At 49.4% G+C, this 23,960-nt stretch overlaps 1 protein-coding gene across 1 annotated transcript in view; it reads right to left on the reverse strand.

The window, feature by feature from the left end:
* PTPRN2 (protein tyrosine phosphatase receptor type N2) overlaps positions 1 to 23,960 on the reverse strand; it is a 529,168-nt gene that overhangs the window by 57,469 nt on the left and 447,739 nt on the right. Inside the window, exon 14 of the mRNA XM_029234487.1 lies at positions 7,716 to 7,863. Coding sequence (XP_029090320.1) covers positions 7,716 to 7,863 — 148 coding nt within the window. The remainder of the gene's footprint in view (positions 1 to 7,715; positions 7,864 to 23,960) is intronic.

Here is a 23,960-nt window from a genome sequence, read left to right on the forward strand (position 1 = left end):
GGGGAGGGGAGGAGGGGGAGGGGAGGGGAGGAGGGGGAGGGGAGGGGAGGAGGGGGAGGGGAGGGGGAGGAGGGGGAGGGTAGCTCTGCAGAGAGGTCCCGGCAGCCCTGGTGACTGCGTGGGAAGAGGCTGCGGGACCCAGCCCTGGGCCATGGTGGGCACGGCGGTGACACCAGGGCACCGTCCTCGTGCCTGGAGGGCAGGATGGCGTGCAGCACGGTGTGCAAATGTTTGCTGGCAGCATGCATGTTGCACACACACAAGAACAACTCTGCATAATAAGAGCACAGACACCAAGCAAGCAAAACCGTGCCACCTGCACCGTTCTACCCAGAGACCATCAATCAACGGACCTCAGTTACGCATCTTCTCTGAGTGAGGGCCTGCATTCCCCCCACCCCCGCTGAGCTGAGGAGGGCCGGACACAGACGGCAAAGGGCGTGGCCTCGGAGGGCCCCTGTCGGGGCAGCTCACACATGTTGAAACAACATGACAGAAGTCTGTGTTCTATGGAGCACAATGTTGTCCCCAGAAAGCAATCCCGGCCTCCATCTGTGCTGACCAAGGGTGGACGGGGGCGGACACAGGTGTCACCTTCAGCTGACAGTCACAGCACCTGACAGGGGCCCAGACTAGTACTGCCACACGTCTAAACTGAACTCTAATAAGGAAAGAATTGCTCGGTTGATGGTAACCTTGAGAGAACAGTGGCCAAACCACCTTAAAGTTTTGAGTTGCCAAGAAAGAGAATGCTAGGCATTTAACACATAACCAGATGAGGGAATTTTGTTCCAGAGACTCCAAAAGGGCGCTGAGCCAAAGAGATGGAAACCCTAAACATCAGAGTTCTGATGACACAGTGGTAAATATCCTGAGTAAGAAAACGAGAAACAGACATTCAAAGAAACCAGGGTGGTCCGCAGTGTAAAAGATCACATACGAAAGACGGAATCGCGCACGTAAAGCAGGATCATCAGAAAGGCTGACGTCCCGAGTGGGATGGTGCAAAATACACAGGGGATAACAGGAGAGTCTGTGCACCTGTGTTTGTTTAAACCGAATGAAGCCTCTGTCCGGTGTAGATGAAATCATTTTGGTAGGTAACAAACAGAAAATCTATTCAATTACAGTTTCGCTGTGGCCATCTCTATCAGAGAATACCTTTTCAAACCAGCAAGGACAGAGAAGAGATAGTTAGGGGGTCGACAGATGCTGGGGGACGATGTTCATGGGCAGGTTCTGGTCTCCGGTCCCGTGACCAGAACAGGTTCTGCGAGTCCTCTGGGTGCAGCTGCAGCGGGTGCTGGCCATATCCATGGCATGTCCTCGGGATGCACAGTCTGGCCACAGTTGGTTTCGACCTCACTGTGTCCCTGGGCCTCTGGGTCTCGGGTGCGTGACCAGAAGGGGGGAAATAGCGGGTCTGGGAACCAGGCAGTCAGCTTCCCAAGGACCAGGCCAGCCTCCTGACTGGAGAGCTTGTGAGGGTTTCGGGGGAGGGTGGCCGCCAGGAGAAGAGGAGCTTATTAGGGTCAAGTTATGTCGGAAAACCAAGGGGGTTGTTCTAAAGTTACAAAGGCTAGAGAGACGCGAAGTCCAAAAGGCAGTTATGAACCTTGATTGCATCCTAGTTAACTAACCACTGTAGATGATATAACTGGAATATTTGGGAGCATTGGAAGATGGAGTGGAATTAGTGGCTAATAGGGGATTACTGATTTTCTTAGTCACAACAATGGGGTCGTAGTTATGTAGGAGAAGGTCTTTACTTTTAGGAGACACAGGCTAACGTATTTAGATATCACGATGCCTAAACCCCACTTTGAAATTGTTCAGCCAGTAAAGAAGTAAAGCACACACACTGATCACACAAAAAAGGCAAAATACGGAGCAGCAGCTGTGTGGACTCTAGCTGGTGGGAATATAGGCAATCATCAAATTATCATTTCAACCCAAGGATTTTAAAACTTTTGCAATAAAAAGTGTATGGGGGTAATTATGCCAAGCTGGCGACACTGCTTCTTTGCAAAGTGCCTCTGGACTGGCCGGCAAGGAATCCCCCGGGGTCAGGAGGGCAGGGGGCAAGCCATGTCGCCCCCTGACGCCCTGGCTCACCTCTGGCTCCAGGTTCTTGGGTGATGGTGTAAATGGGACACTGCACACCTGGCCTTTTGCACGGTCTACTGTGCAGGGATCTCCTGGTCTGCATGGGAGGGCGGCAGGCAAAGAGGGGCTCACGGAGCAGCCACTGGAATGTTCTTTCCTGGATCTGAGTCCGCCTGAGGGGGGCCTTGGTAGGCAGCGCCCTGTATTCATCCTGTTGAATGTGGCTCTGTTCATGACTCGAAGGCAGGTAAAACATGTTTATAAAATGTGCGGAAAAAAAAAAAATGTGCGGATGGCAAAAGGCTGAGGGTGACCGTGGTGACCATAGGTCAAACTCCCCTTGACTTTGAACAAGGATTCGTTTATCAGCAGTGAATGCAGAGTTCAATTCCGTATAAGGATGGACGGCTCGGGGCTGTGCCCTGTGACGTGCCCATTGCACGATGAACGGAAACCGGAAACGTGCAGGTCAAGGAGGAAACACAGCCCGTCGCGGCCCTTCTGAAGGCTGTGATCGGCCTCTGGGCGCAGAAACCAGAGCGGGTTCAGAAGAGGGGCCCAGCCCCGGCTCCCGCCTCTGCGAGCAGCATCGGGATGGGACGGGGAGAAGCACAGACACCAGGTGACAGGAGGTTGGATGTCTTACACATCCAGTGGCCCAGCTTCAAGGAAAGGAGTGAAGAGAGGGCAGAAGCTGAACCTGAGTGAATTGTGCAGACAGTGGCACGGCCCCCAGCCCGCAAGCAGCCCCTCTGCACTGGGGAGGCTCCGGCGGGGCGCTCCCACAGCCCAGGGACCCATCTCCAGAGGCTCCGCACGTGCACAGCCCCACAGGAAGGCCCGGGCGCCTCCTCCCCGTGTCCCTTAAAAGCTCTTCAGTCTCCGGCAGCCCAGCTTCCGCTGTGATGTAGCAAAGGAAAAGCCGTCACAGAATTGGCTGGGTAGTTTCTTGTCGCCACCAGCACACCTACAGCCTTCCCAAATCCAGAGGCAGTCACTCAGCTGGTTCAGAGGCCGAGAAAAGGGAGTGACAAAAAGACAGCCAAGTCAGCAACTCATCTGGACACTTAACTTTCTCGTGCAGCCGTTTTACGTGAGGGGAAGAAAATCCTGCTTGCTTGTCGGATTTAGGAGAATTTCCCACGACTGATGGCTAGAGGCTAAGCAGGTCACTCAGATGTGGCTGAACCAGAATACTCACTGCGGGGATTCTGCTGGGAGTTGGGAAAAATATGTAAACCAAAGGTTTGTTTGGAAATAGATTGTTTTCTGTGTGTTTCAAGGGAAGCGATGCTTTGTCAAGTACCGTGGGCCTTGGATGTATTTTAGACATTCCTTCTGTGGAAGTTCGAAATCTGTGTTCATGTTCCCGACTCAGAAAGTCTCAGGTGAGTCCACAAAAGCACAAGGGGGGTGGTATCCCGTCAGCACAGGGCACCCGGGCTCGAACTCCAACACCCTCATCTGTCCGACGGGGGGGAGATGCAGGAGGGTTGGGGGGCAGGCCTGGGGCGCTCGGGGGCCGCACTCGATGTGCTCAGCCTGGTCGCTGACCTTTCTGTCACACGTGGCCGAAGCCTGGTGCCACCAGGTGATGTGGCTCCCAGGAAGAGCCGGGCCAGAGTCGCTCTGACCCTCACCCGGCCCGTCTTCCGGGCAAGGCGGGGGGCCGTGCTGTGAGCTGGGTGAGCAGCAACGCCCGAGAAAGCTGAACTGCGAGAAACGGCATCACAGACCCTTCTGTCCATCTTCACGTGCCTGTGCCTTCGGCTTTACATTCTCTCTGGTTTCATCTCTAAGTATTCCTGTGTCTCTGTGTCTCTCTCTTGTTATTATAACTCAGAATCACAAACATTTTTCTGTTTAAGATGGCACACCAAAATAGCATCATATTCCTGTTTTTATTTTAAAAAACAGATGAGCGGAATATTGCATAATTCTTTTTAAAAAGGCAAAAAAAAAAGAATTTAAAAATTAAATTCTTCAAACTTCTGAGCTATAGAATTAGACCTAGCGCACGGCCAGCCAACATCTCATGAATGCTAGTTGCCTTGTCCTTTGAAAGACAATTCCCTTGTAGCTAGAATCTCCGGGCTGTCAGGGATGGGAAAGTCGCTAGCCCGGCCGCCCTTGAATTTCCCACCAAACCGCCAACTGGGACGTCTTCCAGCCTCAGCTGGAACGGCCCTCGTGTTGGCGGAGGTTGGGGGAGAGACGTTTCGGGGGCAGCAGACGAGCAAAGATGTGGAGGGGCTGGGAGGAGGGGAGCCTGCACACTGCCGGACTGGGCGGGGTCCAGGTGGGTGGCCCGGGGGGCCGCTGACCAGGGAGCCAGGCAGTAACTCCCCTCTCCCGGGTGGAGGATGGACATGAGGAGAAGCGGGGCAGGAGCAGAGCTGCTTCATGGAGGGAAGTAGAGGCAGGAAGGTGGGGTCCAGCCAGGGGTAGGGGGGAGCAGAGTGGGCTGGTACCGTCAGATCCAGAAATGAGGGGCCTCGCTGGAGGTGACGGGAGAGGATACGGCAAAAGGAGCAAATGCAGAGAGAGATGGCCCCGGGGTTTCCATCCCGAGCCCCGAGTGAGGCTAGGTGACACAGGTGGGTGCTGCGGGGAGCACGTCGGACACACGACGCTGTCGTGAGCACCCCACTGTCCCCGGCTGGGGCGTCGACGTTGGCTTCAGGGAGCAGGGCGCGTGGAGGCCACCCTGTCAACACCCTACGCTCCATCACAGACCGTTTCTGCGCCATAAGGAGTGAACAGCCGGACAATACGGAGCAGGTTGCAGGAAGAGGCGGCGGTCCTCCCTGGTGGAGTTTGGCAAGACCAGTAAGAGTTTAAGTGAGGCCATCGCCTGAGGGTCCTGCCTGGGAAGAGATGCCGGTGGAGATCTGATGACAGGATTTCCTCTAAAAGTTAAGGAGGCAGAAGTGTGGAGGACAAAGGTGGGGACGCACTTGCTGGGACTGGACCTGCGCATCTGGGGAGGCTCTATCTGCCCACTTGTCTCTGCAGGGTACTGGCCCCTACTTCCTGCAGGACCCCGGACAGGCGACAACCTAGGTCAGGCTCTGGGACGGCCATGCCGGTCAAGAACAGTGGCCTCTCTCTAACGCCCAGCGCCAGAGTCCAGCCAGGAAGGCGCTTCCTCTTCAGAGCCCTGGCTCCGGCCCACATATGGCAGGCCCGAGGCTCTGGTCCAAGGGCTCCAGGGCCCTGGTCCCCGCGGGGCTGAAGCGCCACCCCCAAGGCTGAAGACAGGACACCCTACGTGCCTGAGGTCCTGGCCTGTGGACCCATCGCTGACTCGGCACAGAGCCCAGCAGCCGGCCGGGCTGCAGGGCACGTGGATGGGAATGTGCCGTGTTGTGGTTGGCTTGGTGGAAGGGATGCTTTGAACTTGAGTATTTACCCTACAGGGCCTGACACCCGAGGAAGCCTCCAGGCCTGGGAGCACGTTGGATCCAGGCTGACGGTCTGCCCCCAGCACCTCATTATTTAGGGTGTAGTTGGAACACCCCCGCACCCCCTAACCTGGATCCTCTCTGAGGACAGTGGCCAAGCTTGGTTGACTGGGTGACCCAGCGTCTGTCAGCAGCTCTTGGCACAAGTAGGTGCTTAATAAATATGTGTCAGTTACTGTCTTTTCTTCTAAACATAAAACTTATAAATCACAACAGCTCCTATTTTTAGAGCTCTTTAGGGAAAAGGCCCTCAGACATCACAGAACTAGTCTGAACACTGACTAAACAGTTAGAAAAAACTTACACCCAGAAGCAGCGTGTTAAGATTTTACAAAGGTGTGTAATTCCCAGGCTGGGGTCTGGAGCAGCCCAGGTGTGTGTCTTTGCTCTCGCTGTCCCGTGAGCAGGCATGGAGTCGCTGCCACTTACTACGAGACAGAACATTGCTGCTGCGTCTCCCAGGCCGGGGGGCGTTGGGATGGCAGCCCGGCCGCGCCTTTGGGTGGTGCCAGGCTGGTCCCCCACTGGCTCCACAAGGCTGGGACGGGGCTTGTGACCCCAGGCGTGCTTCCCTGCGAGGGGGCTGGTCTTGCCTGTGAGACCCGATGTGGCTTTGCTGAGCCCTCGAAAAGTCAGCCCACGAAGTTCCTCCTGCCATGTGTGAGGTTGGCATGCATCTCTCCCGTCTTCCGTTACCAAGACAGTCACTCGTGCAGTCGGCATTTACGTCAGACACTTTGGTCACAGACACTCCCCAGATCCCCTCCGCCTGCAGGGGGATGTGTAGTAACCACAGCCCAGACCGGCCTGGAACCTGCTAGGACACAGGAGGCTGGTGTCTCTAGTAAAGTGACAGGAGGAGAGGAGGTGCAGGTGGGTGGGAAGACGCAGACTTGGCCCGCCCCTCCTTTAGTCCTCCGTGGGCCTCCGCACCTGTAGGTCACTTGTCACCTCACGCAGTGTGAGACTGCAGGGCTGGTACCTTCCTGTGTCCCCATCTCCTGGCAGTGACTCCTGGTGACACACTGTCGGGCTGAAGGCTGCTGGGGCACCTGTGTCTGCTCCTGCTGTGCCCACAGCCTGCCCGGCCCACGTGACTGCCTGTCAACTCCTCATGGCCCTAAGTGTTCAAGGACGATGGTGTGAGGCCAAGTACAGGTGAGGATGAGGCTCCAAGGGTTCAGAAACGAGCCTCGAATCCCAGAGCAACAGCAAGTGCTCGCTGGAATCTCTGTGTCCCACCCGCGGTTCCAGGACTCGGCCGCGAGGCCGAAAGGAAGAAACGGCTCTGTGTTTTGAGGCTGGTGTCGGGGGCAGGCTCAGAGGGTGGTGGTCTCCCTGCCCTTTACGTGAGATGAATGGATGGACCCAGACAACATCATACTAAGTGAAGTAGCTCAAACAGAGAAAGACAAACGCCGCATGACGTCACTTACATGTGGAACCTAAAATATGACACAAACGCCACATGATGTCACTTACATGTGGAACCTAAAATATGACACAAATGCCGCATGACGTCACTTACATGTGGAATCTAATATACGACACAAATGAACTTATTTACAAGACAGAAACAGACCCACAGATACAGAAAACACACTTATGCTTACCAGAGGGGAAGGTGGGGGGATAAATTAGGAGCATGGGATTGACATGTACACACTGCCATATATAAAACAGATCACCCACAAGGACCTGCTGTACAGCACAGGGAGCTCTGCCCAGTATTTTGCAATAACCTATAAGGGAAAAGAATCTGAAGAAGAATATCTATCTATCATCTCTCATCTATCTATCTACCTATTTATTATCTCTCATCTATCTATATATCACCTATCTCTCATCCATCTATCATCTATGTATCATCTATCTAGCTACCTATCTACTTATCTATCTATCCATGTATAACTAAATTACTTTGCTGTACATCTGAAACTAACATGACATTGTAAATCAACTACACTTCAATAAAATAAAAAAAAAATGAAGTGAGAGGACGTTTGCTGGCAGAGAGGGCAGACGGGCAGGAGGGGAGGACGCTGCAGCCGCGCGAGCGCAGCGGGAAATCCCGGGGGGTGGGTGCGGCCCATCCCCACCGCCACCGGCGGCCGCCCTCCCGGCCAGAGCCCCGGCGGTACGTACAGGTGAGCACTGCGGGGCAGCGGTTCTTGGGCACGTTCTCCTCCCTCTGGGCCACGAGCGAGCTGTCGGGCTCAGCCTGGTAGGCACACAGAGCCTCCCACTCCTTCTCCAGGCGGTTCTTGTTCTTCAGGTGGTCCTCCATGTAGGCCTGGAGGGAGAACGAGAGTCAGGAGCGCCAGCCGGGAGGGCGCGGGCCCCTGGCGGTGACGGGACGCCGGGCGGCCCGTGGGGTGCAGCCCACAGTTCCCCTGCTGAAGGGGGGTAGGGCTGGCTCGGGGCCTGGTGCAGGGCCGAGGGCTAACCAGACGCAGGGGGTGCGGCAAAGGCTGCCCCGTGCTTTGGTGGTTGGTTCAAAGGTGGTCACGCTGCGTTTGCCGTGGTGCCAAGGGGGGCGGTGAGAACACCCAGTGACCGTGAAAACAGACGCACACACCGCAGACCAGGTCTGATGCGCCAGCCCAGAGGCGGGAAGTGTGTCCAGCCAGGAGCGAGGTCACGGGATGGGCGCAGTCAGGGAGGCCTATGGCGCCGCACTTTGTGGGAAGAGGTTTAACACAGCGCGGGGGAGGGCCAGGCACGCGTGCAGGTGTGTCCGGTGCGGCTGGGGACAGAGAGAGCCCAAGGGCTCTGAATGTCTGGCTGGGCATCCAGGCTCTGAGGTCAGGAGTAAGGGAGGTTTGGGAGCCGGGTCTGCCTCTGTGCTTGGAAACACGCACAGGAGGACCCTGCTCTCTGCATCAAAGAAGGAACGTGCTCAGATACACGAAGAAGCTACCACCGTGCTACACGGAGGAAGCGAGCTGGAGCTGGGTTAAAAAACAGGGCCAACAGAAACATGTTTGTCAGTAACTTCAGTCTGAGAAAGCATCTCAGTTGTCATGCTCTGCACTCAGTCTCATTTTCTTTTTCCCCATCTCAGAGAACCACTGCTTACCAACAGATACTATGATGCAATAATTGTTTGAAATATTTTCAGTGAAAACTACGGAACACACTGTTTGAAAACTATTGTATGTATCCAAGCAAAATCGTGTCCAAGTGGTTTCTCTTGGACAGAAACGGAAATCACACCCTCCCAAGATCCTCCAGAGCCTGGGCCAGGCGCTCAGCCAGGGGTCCCGGTGGGGACAGCCAGGAGGGGGGTGGGGACCCTGCCCGGCACCATGGCTGCCGTTTAGTCCCCAGATGAGGGCTGCCTATGCGCACAGGCCCCGGTGCAGGGAGGGAGCACAGGTGTCACCAGCGGTGACGACAATCCTGCCACTTGCCACACATTCAAGGGCAGGGGGCTCAGACGGGGCCTTCGCTAGGGCTGCCCCCGCTCCCGTTTCTGTTGGCACAGAAGTCATTTTTCTTGAAATTGGCTGGCTTTTCTGAACCCACCGGGGGTGCTGCATTTAAGACACTGGGCTGCTCTGATGTGCGCAGCGTCACATGGCTGGCAGTGTTAAAAAACAAAAACAACAAACCGAGTATTTGACCCACAGCTGCTCTGATCTTAATTTGTCAGGCACTTGTCTGTTGGCAGCGATACTAGGAGAACTGGATGGGGAAACAAAGGCCTCCAGAATGTTCCCTCCACAAAGATTCCCAAGCCAGTGCTGCCTACTCACCTTATTGATCTGTTCAGTCCAGAAATGACTGTGATTTTAAGGGAGAGCATTTCAAAGGACCAACCCGGGTGGCTTTATTGCGCCCAAAGGAAATAGTGGTCCCATCCTCTAACATCTTGCTTGTGGGTCTTCAAATATGCCCGCACAGCAAAATGAAACACACAGGCACACACGAGGCCAGGTCTCCAGCGGTCAGGCACCCCGATGTCCGACCAAAGCTTACACCCGTCCCACATCACTCCGACCCCTCCGTCAGCCCCCTCGCCCACTCACTCTAGCTGACCACCCGGCTCGGATCATCCCCCCCACTGCTCTTGGCCACCCCGGCTCATCGGCACCCACTCCAGGGGACAGAGAGGCATGAGAAAAGGAAGGACACTCCACCAGACAGTCGTGCTGGGGTCCCACACTTCTCAGGGAAATGTTGACTACAGCGACTTGAACTGTCTTGTATTATTCATTCAACAAACACCGACTCTAGTCCATGTTGGTCTGACTGGTGTGTGTATCAATGTGCGTGAGCTGAACCAGAGCTCAGAAGCCGGGTGCCTGGTGGGCGATGTTCCAGGGGAGAAGTCACCCTCAGGGCCGCCTGGCCCAGCAGCTGAGGGCCCCCCTGGCAGGTATGGCTCCGGGAGGGCCAGTGGTGGGGCCCTGGGTGACGGTCACATATCCCTCAGCCCCCTGCTCCAGCCGCTTAGGGAACCAGCAGATGGTCTTTTATGCAGAAGACCGAGAACTGTGACCATGAACCCCTTTTCAGGGACAGACCGTGAACCTCAGAAGCTCACCCTCATCAGGAACAGAAACATCGCAGCAGTTCTAAGTGCCCGGCCGCTGCCAGCCCCTGGTGCCCACACAGCTCACAGGTTTCTTTGGATGGGGAAGAAACAAACTTAAGGGCACAATCTAGAAAATGTAAACACAGAATGCTTTCTTTTGGGACAATCATTATGGAATATCAGATACATATTTCTTGTACCAAAGTTACCCTAATAAGGATGACACTTAAGTTTGGGGAAATACCAACTAGCTTATTATCTAGCTTAAAATATGGTGTGTGCGGGGGTCCCCAGGAAGGAGGGGTAGTTCTGGGTAAAGTGTACAGTCTCAGTGCTTCTGTGGTTACTTTCCCCAGGACTTGTTAATGTACAGTCTTACAAATGGACGTAAAACTGTTTCTGGCAAAACGATTTGGGATCCTCACTTTTCTTTGGAAAATACTCTGTTCACAAAATCCATCATGAATGAATGAGCTTCTTTCAATAAAATGTGATGGATTCTAAAATGATAAACCTTGGCAGGTTTAATCAGGTCTCAAACGTTGTCTGCAAAAGGGGCATCGGATATTATCTTAATTCCTGTAAACGGCAGCTGTGTAAATTTTCACATTTATCTTAACTATGGAAAGTGAAATCATGCTGCAAGTTCACTTGAATTTCTAAACTTACGGCAAGAAGTATAAACTGGGACTGTAGTAAGCAAGCTTGAGTGACACAGGGAGGAAACAGTAGTTATGAACATTATTACTTTGTTTCATTGAGAATGAACTCGTCTAAAGATACACTTGATTATATTAAAACTGAGATAAAGTTTTCATCCTCTCAGCATGTATTACTACAATAGTCTGTGTTTGCCCTGCTCCAGTCATTTCAATTTGACCTATTCTTTGTTTTCCTATTAGTATTTTTACAAAACATCATTCGTATTCAATGGACATGATTCCCATCCACGTCTGAGGAGATTTTGCTCTTCATGTTTGTGGATTAGATGTTTTTCTTCTGAGACATGAGGGTATGTTTCATGTTGCCGGTCAGGAAGCTAGGCCTTGGTAGTAAACTAACGTGTTTTATACAAATACAAAACCTGCCACCATAGCTCAATACTACGAGGCCCTTTCTCTTCAAGGATGTGAGAACAGGTGTAGCGATCCTCCCCAGACACCATCACCGCCTGGAATAATTAGGTAAGTTAACATGAAATTTAAACACGATGCACATTCTTCCCCCAGACTGTAGGTGTGCTAAAAGCTGACATTTAAAATACTTTCATTTAACGTGTGTGTGTGTGTGTGTGTGTGTGTGTGTGGTAGGAATGGGAGGAGGGCTTAGTTTAAAAAAACAACAACTAACTTTTTATTCCATAAACAGCACATGTAGAAAATGAAGGGAAGCAGAATGAAAACAGAAGCTGCTGCTAACGTCTCCACCTGGAGCTAAACAGTAAGGCCTGGGATAAACTCCACCATTTCTGGCACATGTGTGAGCTGCTTGTTTTCTGTTCTGACAACCATGGCTTAAGCTTTGGACGACATCAATATTATAGACTTTTCTTATTTAAGTTGAAAAGATGCTGAGATGAGGGTCTTATAGACACAGAACTGCTGGTGTCCTCCTGCTGCCGTGGCCTCCTCCTCCATCCTCCCTCACATCCCCTTTCTGGTTCCTTCACAGGCTGGCATTTCTGGTCACAATACCACCTGCTTCAAAAGCCACCAATGGTGCCCAGATAGCATTGTCCTTTGTCCAGACTTCACTTTACTAACCTGCGACTCCGTCCCAATAAGAACACGTCCCACTGTTCGAAGCCTCCCCCGTCACCATCATTCTGGACGCTTTCTTCATGCCGATTGTTCTGTCATGAATCTACCCAGAAGTCCAGGTCAGTACGGATGCGTCCTCCTCCTTCACGCCCATCACCGCCTTCTCTCATCTTGCTTTCCTACAACCCACCCCCGCCTCAGACACTAGTTTAAAAACTGCATTTCCGTGACGTGGATCCCAGTTGGCTTTGTGGGCACCAGGCCCTCCCTCCTCTCATGAGATCACTTGTTCAGGGTGGGGCCCGTGTCGCATGCACTTAGCACACAGTCAATATGTGTTGAATGACTGATCATAGCTTGGAAAATTCTGTAAGAAATTTGTGCTCCAGATAAAAATTGTATATTGATGGCTGGTATGCCAAAAAGTTTGCCATTGAATCTTCTGAAACTTGGAAGAACTGCCCCCAAAAGTACCAAAGGACTTCGGAATGTTTCATTAAATACTTCCTGCTGCTTTCTTCCTTTCTGAGTTAGCCAACAAACAGCTTCACAATTCATGTCGACGGGTGGCTCCAAGTCCTGACGTTCCAGTGACAGCCCCAAGGTCGCGGCGGTCTCACAGATCTGGAGGAGCAGGCCCAGGTCAGAAAGCGCTTCTCCCAGACTCTCCTCCTTTTCGGTCTTAACCATTGTCAGGGTACAGGTCTGGCGCTGTCTCCCTGAGACGCTTCTGTGAACTCCTGTGCCCTCAACGAGTGGCCCTCACTGGGGACGTTCCATGCACTGTCACTAGTGCATGAAGCCTGTCTTCCCCATGGGTCGTGAGCTCCTGGGGGTTAGGGACCCGTCTTACACCAACGTCATCAGCCTGCACAGAGGAAGCTCTGGGATACACAGAGCAGAGCACGACGAATCACCAGCACTGTAGTGGGGGGCCTGCCAGGTGAAGGGGATCCCCCGCCATGTCCATGCAGAAGACCTCTGTCAAGTGGAGTCAGGGCTCAGCACCAGTTGGTTCAAGTTGAAGAGCTTATACAGATGAGTTATGACAGCTACCCCGGTTCTTAAAGAACGTTTGGAAGTAAGTCTGTCTTTAATGTTGAAGAGTTACTCGCTACACTCAGCTAGATTTTGGGTGACAGGGGTGGGGACTGCAAGGGTTCTTGGCTGGAAGGACACAGCGTTGTGTTTCCATACTCCTGGAGCCTGTCAGGGGAATTTCACTTGAGCTAATTCCAGATGAGCCCTGAGTGCAAAGGTTTCTAAAACCTTCTTGAATTGTGATACTTTTCAAGGGCCTAGGTTTGATGTACTTGCATAAAGATAATCCCCATATCCCGAGGTTTCAGAATACGGGTTTTCCAAGTTTGTAGCCGAACCGGCTGACACTGACCTCGTGACCCCCGACCACACAACATCATCATTTACAACAGGCTGAAGATGGACCTGCATTTCTTCTGAGTTTCTTGCTCCTTGAGGATGGCGCCAGCTTTCACAAGACCCATTTTATGAGCTGTTGACTCAGTCTAAGGTTTTCCTCTTTAATCTGCCTCTCATTTCCGACTTCATCCTTCCAACTCCGCAGCTCACATCCCCTTTTCTAGCCCACACAATTCGACTGTTTGGGTAGGAAAATGACCAACAGTTTCTGGGGCAGGGGGACCACGTGCCACCTGATAACTTTTCAGGAAATGCTGTCGTGTGTTGAACAAACCACTGGCTTCCACGTTTACTGGAATCATTTTACACAGAACCCCAAAACTTGTGGAACAAAAGTGTTACTGCCATTATAAGGTGGAGACTTGTGTCCACAATTGTTATTATCACTCAAGTATATCCTGCACTGTCTTCTGATCAAATTGTCAGCATCTTCAGGTCAAGAAAGCAGTTCCTAGGAATATGGAGCATTTGGGTTATGGAGCATAATAGAGTTTTGTTAATCACAGGACCACTTTGTATCTTTGGGAGATTAATTTTACCCGTCACTCACAGAGCCTCTGTGAATGCCTAAGGGAGCTTTTCCAATAGGAAGGCAACTCTAATAAAATGGAGAAGGCATTTGGCTTGATTTTGAAAGACTTAACGATGTGATAAACAAAGAGCTTTGGTCCCCACACAACGACTTTTTGGGCAAACCGTCTAACCTCACTGACCCTTAATTTACTGCTACATAAAACCGGGAATCATAGTACGTATTTCTAAGGTAGTTCTGGCGCTTGACTGAGTTAATATATCAACTACACTTTGTAACTATAAAGTACATACAGATGGAAGGGATGGTGATTCTCATTAGAAAATCTCTTAATGTCTCTGCTATATTCTGTGACTACACGGTTCTGGGGACATTTACCACTATCTAATGAAATAGGATACGTTGAGTCTCCACCACTAGCAGCCACCGACCGCAGCTTGAGTGCAGAACTTGAGGGCGTCACCACGGGCAGACGCTGTTGTCGGTGGGGTCAACCTTGCTGGATACTACTAAAGCGATGAGAAGCAATGCCACTAAGTACATAGTTCGTGGTTTCAACACCGCTTCTGATCCACAAGGGACAGTGGTCCTTCTAACAAGCCCGCAGTTTCCTCACCGCGTGGATCTCGTGGATCCGGCCCCGGAGCTCGTCCCTTCTACGTGCTTCTCATCGCTGGTTTAAGAGGGAGGCGTTTCCTGACCAGTCTCGAGGAGTCACTGGAAATGCCAGTTTAGGAGATGATGGACGTGAAGCTGAGCTGCTGATTTCTGGTGTGGAAAGAGCTCGTGATGCCGTGCGGGGCTCTGCCCCGGCACCTCAGATCATGTCGGGATCTGGACTGTTTCACAGGCACCATTTTACCAGCGTCAGCATCAAGGATCAGTTTTCAGGGTCACAAGGAAAGAATCCCACTTACTAAAATCTTCTATTTCACCACATGTAACAAGGGCTTTGGGCCATGACTGCTCTAAGAACAGCTGAGGGCACCTGGCTCCGCGGCCCCCCTGGCCGCCTCCGTGCTGCAGGACAGGCGTGCTGCTGTCCGCCTCCGAATGCTGGGAGGATGGGTCTGGAGAGCTGTGCAAGTTCGTCTGAATCCAGCCCGCAGAGCTGGGATCCCGGCTGCCAAAGTGCTCAACCAAACCCACTTGGGGGTGGCCGCAAGAGCCCGGGTGGACAACACGGTTTTAGCTCTGTTAAAAGGCACAGAAATGATGTATTCTGGCATCTCTTACCGCTAGCAATGAGAGGGTGACATACTGGGAGGGGCAAGAGGACTTATTAAAGAGAATAATGAAAGTAATCTTTTAACACAAAATACTAGAACTCATAAGGATGGTGGACCATTGCTGAAAACAAGCAAACTAAGATCCAGTTGACACCGTGTCGCATTGATCAATACAGTTGGAAACCAGTAATGTCAGCATCAAACCGTGTCCGCACAGATCTTGGGAGACTTCTATTGCTTTGTGAGTCTTCAGACGTGAAACAAGTAGAAACTGTCCCAGTGAAAGTTCATTTCACAATGATGCTGCCAGAAACAAGCTTCTTCCTCTGAGGAGCAGGTGTAGTAAAGGAAGGTGGGTTTTTGGAAGATCCAATTATTATTAGGAAAGCGTTGTCTCTATTCCCTTCTCGGTTTGGGTGCCTATTACAACAATCAGACCTTTTGTTGGAGTAAGAATACAGCCATTTACGTTCCCTTTCCTCGTGAGGGGACCATAGGCTGGTGCTGTAAAGTCAGGCAGAGTTAGATGAATGCTTTAAAAAGCAGCAGTAAGCTGATTCTGCTGCCATCTGGGGAGACGATGACCTTTTTTCCTTTAAAAATAATCATTGTCACCCGTCTTCATCAATACATTGAAGGGAAATGTTTATGCTACATGTTTGAATGCCAAAAGTAAGACATTTAAATTCCAAGCAAAAAACATGAAAAGATGAAAGGAGAAATTAGATGGGGTTAATTGTCTGGGCTTAGCACACATGGACACAGAGACGCGGGAAGAGCAAACTGCTTGATGAAAAAGGTGTTTTGGTTGTCTATGGATTGCTGCACCTGGCACATTTTAAATGTTATTTACTAATATTATGCATGAGGCAGGCTAAGATATTTGGAATTAGAAATTCAAAGTAGTCCGTTCAAGCTCAAGCAAGGACAGATACGGTTAAATGATCAGAGGGTAGTTTTGCTGTTTCTTAGCTTAGGAAAGATGTGCTTGAAATGGAATCACAAACCATACAATTGTATTCGAAATACCATCTGACTGCAGTAAAAATAACAAGTGAAGCTCCGCACCCGGTGACTCACCCTCTGTTCTCACACCTGCCCAAGCTGCCCAACGTCTCACCTGTCGTGGGGCTCCTGGTCTCACCAGATAGTGAGTTAAACACGCACTGCTTTATCGCCTTCAAACGAGGAACTTAAGATGCAGAGCACCTATGCACACATCATATTAAAAAAAAAAAGGAGGGCTTCCCTGGTGGCGCAGTGGTCGAGACCCCGCCTGCCAATTCAGGCGACACGGGTTCGAGCCCCGGTCCGGGAGGATCCCACGTGCCGCGGAGCGGCTGGGCCCGTGAGCCATGGCCGCTGAGCCTGCGCGTCCGGAGCCTGTGCTCCGCAACGGGAGAGGCCACGGCAGTGAGAGGCCCGCGTACCGCAAAAAAAAAAAAAAAAAAAAAAGGAAAACACGCAGACCCAGACTAGGCCAGCTCAGCGCACGGTCCTGCGTTGGCAGCGTGGGGTCACTTGGGAAAAGTCGGCACTGTTTGGAATCCAGCCTCTGGGTCATGTGTACTAAGCCTAAAGGAGTACGAACGGGAGCAAAGGAATTAGAATAAATGAAAGACCATTCACGCGGTCTTTTCTCTTTTTATTACATTTTAGGTATCACCTCCGTGGAAATTTGTTTTTGAGGAGGAAACACTCCCACGTGAACTTGCAGTGGGCAATTCGCTTCCCTTATCCTAGTGAATTGGGACTGGTTAAAAACAGATGAAATTGACCAGCAAAAGCACCGGGCGTGGGCAGCAGAATTGGCTTCACTGATAAATGGGAATCAATGGCGTTTCTTCCAAATCCTTCCCCGAAAGCTCTGTTTCTCAAGCTGAGCTGTTTTGAAGACCGCCTAGGATCTTTGCAGGCCCAGCGACCCCTGAAAACTGTTCTCACGCTGCCTCAGTGTGACTTAGAAACGTGCTCCCGTTCTTTGTGTGGTAACCAAGCAGGCTGTGCAGTGATAGAGATTTTAAATTGTTAAAATAGTAGAGAAAAGTTCATATGCTTCCAAATGCAAAGCCTTTAAGAGTAAGTCCCCAACTTAACACTCATTTTAGGTGGAGACAGTGGGCAGGAAAACCCCAGGACAGAGAAGCCGCATAGAAGGAGAAACAGAATACGCTGCGTTGGTTTGGAGGCTGTGAACCGTGGATTATCTTGTTTTGTTTAAAATCCTTTTTCTAGTTGAAAAATAAAATATGTGGAAGAGCTAAGAAAACAAATAAAAGCTTTAAAGCAGCGGTCCCCAACTTTTTGGCACCAGGGACCAGTTTCGTGGAAGACAATTTTTCCACGGATGGGGTTAGGGGCATAACATTTATTGTGCGCTTTATTTCTAGTATTAGTACATTGTAACATATAATGAAATAATTGTACCACTCACCTTAATGCAGAATCTGTGGGAGCCCTGAGCTTGTTTTCACTTGCCACTCACTGATAGGGTTTTGATACAAGTCTGCAAGCAGTTGATTTATTATGGTCTCTGCGCAGTCAAACCTCTCTGCTAACGATGATCTGCATTTGCTGCTCCCCAGTGCCAGTGTCACCACCTCAGCTCCACCTCAGATCATCACGCACTGGATTCTCATAAGGAGCGCGCAGCCTAGATGCCTCGCACACACAGTTCACAGTAAGGTCCATGCTCCTATGCGAATCTAGTGCCGCCGCTGATCTGACAGCAGGTGGAGCTCAGGTGGTCATGCGAGCGATGCGGAGCGGCTGTAAATACAGATGAAGCTTCACTCACTTGCCCGCCGCTCACCTCCTGCTGTGCGGCCCCAGTCCCTGACAAGCCACGGACTGGTACTGGTCTGTGGCCCACGGGTTGGGGACCCCTGCCTTAGAGAATACCATGTGTTTTTACAAAGTACTGCTGGGACAGTTTCCCCGAGAACAAGTTCCTTGCTCCTATGTGGCACTGAGATGGGGTGCATGCACCCCACGTGCTTTTGGAAGAGTGAAGAGAAGGAAAAGGCAACTCCTCGCAAAGCAGTGAGTTAAGAGGACATGAAAACTAGTTAAATCTCTATTTTGTAGAGCTTAACTAATTGGAATCTTCAATTACTATATTTTTATTATAATAATTTTGAGTTTTGGTATTCTAAATCTGGAAGAGTCCAGACTGTGAGAAAGCATACCGATTGTAAGAGACAGTTTTCTGTATGACCTGCAGGGTGTTTCCTGGGGTCAGGAACCCCTGAGCCTACCCTCCAGGTCGTCTCCATGGAGGGCTGTGCCTGTGAGAGATGCTCTCAAAGGCCCTCGTGCACTAAATCACGTGCGCATCAAATCTCTTTGTGACCGGCACTCGACTTAATTTATAGATTTATGGAAAAGGAAAATCACAATTTTATGAAGACTCACAACTGAAACCCTGGTGGAAAGTGTTAATAATGGACACATTCTGTTCCAGAAATGTTCTAATTAGTAAACTTTAAAAAATAAGTAATTTTGTCCTTACCACCTCCTCTTCCTAAATAAGGGAAAGGCTCGTTCTTTTATACTACTGAGAGTTTGTTTCATGCTGGGTACTTCAGTGCGATATAATTTCGGGTGTGTGCATAGGAGAGGGTGACAAAGGTCTTCTGCAGAAATGCTGAGAGAGAAGCCACGTGATAATAGTAACGACAACAATAACTTCACTTCGTATTTTCGGGCTGTCATTTTCAAGAAGCTCAAAGAATTTTAAATGAGCAATTTGATGAACCTTATTATATTATTTAACATCTTAAAAATTAAGGTTATATGAACATAGGCAAAATATAAAGGTGAATACTTATAAGCAATGGAAAATAATTAAGAGACTTATACCCTATTTCCATAAATGTACAGCTATTTACATTTAAACTGAAGACAAAAGAGGTTTGCCTGGCATTATGAGTGAAACCAGGATTCCGCCTCTAATTGTGGAAGAGAGAGTTAAGAGTTGCAGTATTATTTCAGGCTCCCGCTCATTTGTTGGTGGGTTTGGCCATTTATTTGTTCATTCAACTAACTTCGTCAAAAGCGTATCAGGTGAGCTGGGGATGTCGTATGTTCTGAGGATCCAGCAGGCAGCTGGTCGGAAACACTGTCCTCATGGGGCTGATGCTTTGGCTGGAGAACAGACCACATACCAGTAGCTAAACAGAATTTAGAAAGATAACTTCAGACAACAGTAAGTGGTAAGAGGATGTAAAACAACAGTGTAAAGGCGACTGGGGTGGAGGGTGGTTGAGGAGTCCAGGAAGGGAGGTCCCTCCTGAGAGATGGGAAGGGCCGGAGGCGCAGAGGACGGTGGGTGTGTTCCAGGAGAGAGAGGGTGCTGGGGGGGGAATGGGTCCAGCAGTTCTGAATCAGAGAGGAGGCCAGGGTGGCCGGGGCCAAGGGAGCTTGAAAGCCGGGGCGGCTTTCATACAGGGAGGGGTCTGAGGCTTATTTCAAGAGCAACGTGAAGCCCGCGGGGAGCTTCACGCAGAAGAGGCACGTGACGATAAAGACGCTTTGAAAAGGTCACGCCAGCTCCGGGCAGGGACCGAAGACGCCAGCTGGACGTTCCCGCAAGGGAGCTCAGGGCCTGGGACTTGGGGGACAACAGTGCAGGCAGAACTGCGAGGATTTACTAACGGAGCAAATTAGAGGATTTGAGTCGGTTTAATACAGATCCTGCGCATTTCGTTATCCAGCCTGATTCCTTATCCTCCTAAACGTCTGCAAACTTAGCAATTGTCTAAACCCCCGACCCCTCACACAAGCACAATGAGGAAAGGTTTCACCTCAGAAACAAGGTCGCAGCTTAAATTCACCAGAAGTCAAAAATCTGGGTAGAAATCTGAAAATTCCATCAACAACTCTGATATTTCTAACAATCTTCATGCTTTGTTACCTGGATGAAATGTTCAGATATTTGATGAGACTAGTTTTTATCTTAGCTGTTCTACAAAATCTCATTGAAGATCAGTTTGCCCGAAGCACCACAGAAAACTACCAGCCAATAGCTTAACCCAAACTTAACGTGTACAATCAAGCGAACAACTAAAGCAATGTGGAATATTTAGATCTACTTAGACAAATAAGGCAACTATTGGAATACAAAGGTGTGCGAGCACGTGTGCATCTCCAAACACAAACACAGCCACGTCAGAAGCACGAAGTAACCAGTCACAGTCCTGGGAGCAAATTCTCCCCGGTGGGTGGGAAATACTGATCAGCTCTTTCAGATCACCTGGGTTCCACGTATTCAATTCCCACAGCAATCATGGACTGGTTCCCAGATGACACAAAAACAGCCTCTGAGAGAGTCGCACATTGGAGTGACATAGGCCCAGCGCGTTCAGACATATTCAGATGAAACCAAGATGATCCTAGGTTTGAGAAAACGAGGACTTCTAAGACACGACAAGAGCGCACACCTGTACAGTGTCATCTGCTGCTCGCCCCCCTTGGGTGCTGCGTGGGAGGGAGCCCAGCGCTCCCAGAACCACCCGGAGCTCGCGCCCAGCTGCTCTCTCCAGCCTGCGTGGGGCCCCAGCAGGACCGTGAGCCCGGAGCACGCGTGGGATCCGCCCCAGGCCCTAAAAGCGACGTCCCTGCCAGACCAACCTTCCAGAGCTTCTGGAGATCTGAACATGGCTTTTCTCCCGTTCACAGGACACCGGGCTCTAACTGGGTGACGCTATAAACTGGGTATTTTAGTCCCTGCCATCAACTCAGTGGGAAAAACCAGGACAAAGAAATAAAGGTAAGATGCGTTTCCAGGCGCTCACAGTGCGCCCGTTGTTTTACCCCTCATGGCCTCTCCAGCACCTGGTGCAGAGCCTGGCACGGCCTAGGTGCTCAAGAAACGCTTCCCGGATGGATGAAGGGTGCGCCACCCACTGAAGCCTGCCTGGAGAAGAGGCTCAGCTCCCGCAGCCTCGGGCTCGGCCCCGGAGCCAAGGCCAAGGCTGCACGGCGGACACGTGGGCGTAAGTGACCACCAGGGTCACCTTGAAAGACATGGAACCACGGAGGCCCTGCCAATGAAACCCTTTTGGAAAAACGGGTCTCAGGGCTTCGTTTTACAGTTTTCTTCAACAATATTTACTGTTTACAATCTTAAATCGAATGAGCACTCAGCAGGGGGAAAGGCAGACTTCTATGCTATTAAACAAATTTAAACTTCTTGCAGAATACTCTCATTTATTGTATTTTTTCTGCCTCGCTGTTTTCTCTGGCTACCTTACCAACCCTCTCACCTTCGCCAGGATGTTTGGGGATATTGCATAATCTATTCCTGGGATGCACGAGCAGCTCCGGAGCCTATAAAATATTCATTCGCTTTCAAAAATATTTGCACCCTGCTGTCAAACGTGGACAGATTCATGTGGAGTATTGGAAAATGGCTATTTTAATGGCAAATGCTTTCCTCAGACCTCTCTTTCCACTAAAACATTTTCTTCAAAATTATTTTCATAAGATGAACCATTTCAACATTAGCGGCTAATCCCATTTCATTTAAAACTCTGCTGATAAAATTCTTTGCTTGTCATTCAAATAGTAAGTAATAATTATAGATTTGAGGCTCCCATCTCTGGATTCATTAACGGTAAATTGCATGGAAATCTGAAGCATAAGGCAGCTTTGATACATCTCAAAATGCAATTTCCATAGCTTCCCTTGGCTATGTACAGTTAATTATACAGTTAATATGGGAAACATGTTAATGAAAGAAACATTATTCATCCAGACCACCTGCCTTTACCAAATATCTTTTGTGTGCTTCTCTTCTTTTTGTACTTTTGGTCTAAAACAGTAAAAAAAAAAAAACCCCTCACAACGGATAATGTGGTGATTTTAAGCGTCAGTCTGCCAGGCTGCAGCTACTTCCATTAACACAAGTCGAAAGAAAAATTCGTTCAAGTTTGTGATATTTCTACTAGTTTCTGCCTTTTAGCAGTTTAAGATGTCTATCCATGGCCTTTAAACGCCTGAAATAGCTGCTTATCCAACAAAAAATTACTATTAAGTTGTCTTATTCCTACCAACGATATACTCATCTTCATAGATAAACGGAAAACGCTGGAAAACTGAGAAGAAAATGCAAGAAAGATGAAGAGATAAACCCCAATCATTCTGACTAGATTAACCTCTCCTAAAGCATTTCTCATCCATTGTGAACCTCTGTGTTTAACAATAATTAAATCCTCTCTCCTTTGGATAATCAAAGTTCGTCCATAGATGGTTTAGTGCAGAAGCCAATGTTAACCTTTACAAAGAAAAGTTAATGTTTCTGAGACTTTGATGTGGAAGAGAAATCAGAATAGTTTAACTAGAAAAGTAAACTCTCTGGCTAAAGCTACGTTTCTGTTTACTTTTTATAAATTACTCAGACAGTATGTAAAAATGAATTTGCAAATATTAGTTTTACAACACATTTTTATTAATATAGATTAATAAAAAGTCTTTATTCAATGAGAAAATAAGAATTTGATTCCAACCTCAATCATGTCTTTTTGACATATGAAAAATCCTTTCAGCCATGAGTTATTCAGAAATCCCATTAATGTTCAAAATGCAGTTCGAAACCAACCTTAGATTCCAGAGTTGATAGGAAATAAGAGGAAAAAAGAATCACGATAATGCAGTTTTAAGATAACCAACCCTCAAAGATCTTCTAGTACAGAAACAAACTGTAGGAGACAAAAGAATCTCCAAATCGACCTCCCTGCTACCTCTAGCATGTGAGGGAGGAGTGGTACCTGATGGGTAACCACCCCAGACAAGAAGTTGAGTGATGAAGAAATCATTTACATTTTCACTGTCGTTCAGTGAAACATTGGGCAGTGTTTCCTTAAGATCTTCTTGAAAAGCAGTTTTGAATAATGTTTCTGTATGTGTGTACCAGCAGATCCATGTGTTTAAAGGGCCATCCACCCATGCCTCCCCAACCAGATGGTCACCTACAAAATTCTAGCGGCCAATTCCAAGTCACAATTATAAGAGCAGATCCTCTCTAAGACCCAACACCTTCACTATCACCCAACTGACATGAAAAGGCCCAGAGGAGACAATTCTCACTCCAAAGATGACGACAGCGGTTTAACAGGGAAACCTTTCAGGAAGAGGAAGGAGGAGGGATGGTTGCCTAGCAACACACAGACAGCATCTCGGGCACCACAAAGCAGTAGGTCTTTTCTTAGCAGCAGCCTTTTCTGTTCTGTACCGATGATGTACTCATTATGATTTTCTGATGAAGTTTTGAGGAAGAACAAAGAATTCCAGCGAGTGCAGTAAAGGTTACCTAGGACAGCAACAGAGGCACGGATTTTCTCTTCCATATCCATACGGGAAATTCTGGATTCTACAGCACATTATTGGAAAATATTTGCAGACGTTCTAAAAGTGCCCTTTGGAAGTAGAATGTTTGGTTTTAAATTTCCTAAAACTAACAGGCTACATGCTCGTGAGCAATAAGACGAGAATGGGGGAATAGAAATGGCACCAAACAGGAAAAGCTCATACAAGACACACAAATTTATCTTCTCTTCACCAAGCAAAACCCTTAAAAGGGAATGAAGCCTAGATGTCCATCTCCTCTCTTTTCCCAGCCCTTCCAACCAGCAGTGAAATAGCTAAAATACAGCGAAGAGAAGGGGAAAATGAAGATTCAACGGTCAGCCACAACAGCCAGGAGCTGGCTGACAAGCGTTCTTTGCGCAATTGCTTTGAAATGGGGAGCTCAAAGTAGAAGAGAGAAGAGTTGATCTATCAAAAATTATTTTCACTTTTTAGGGTGAAAAGTTAAGAGATAAGACTATCAAATGTATTTTTCATCTCTCCCCAGTTCAGCTGCCAAGCATACCGTGTGCTGCCCAAGTT

The sequence above is a fragment of the Monodon monoceros genome, unplaced genomic scaffold (assembly GCF_005190385.1).
Source record: "Monodon monoceros isolate NGI ecotype Baffin Bay Population unplaced genomic scaffold, NGI_Narwhal_1 Super_Scaffold_2, whole genome shotgun sequence".
NCBI lineage: Eukaryota > Metazoa > Chordata > Mammalia > Artiodactyla > Monodontidae > Monodon > Monodon monoceros.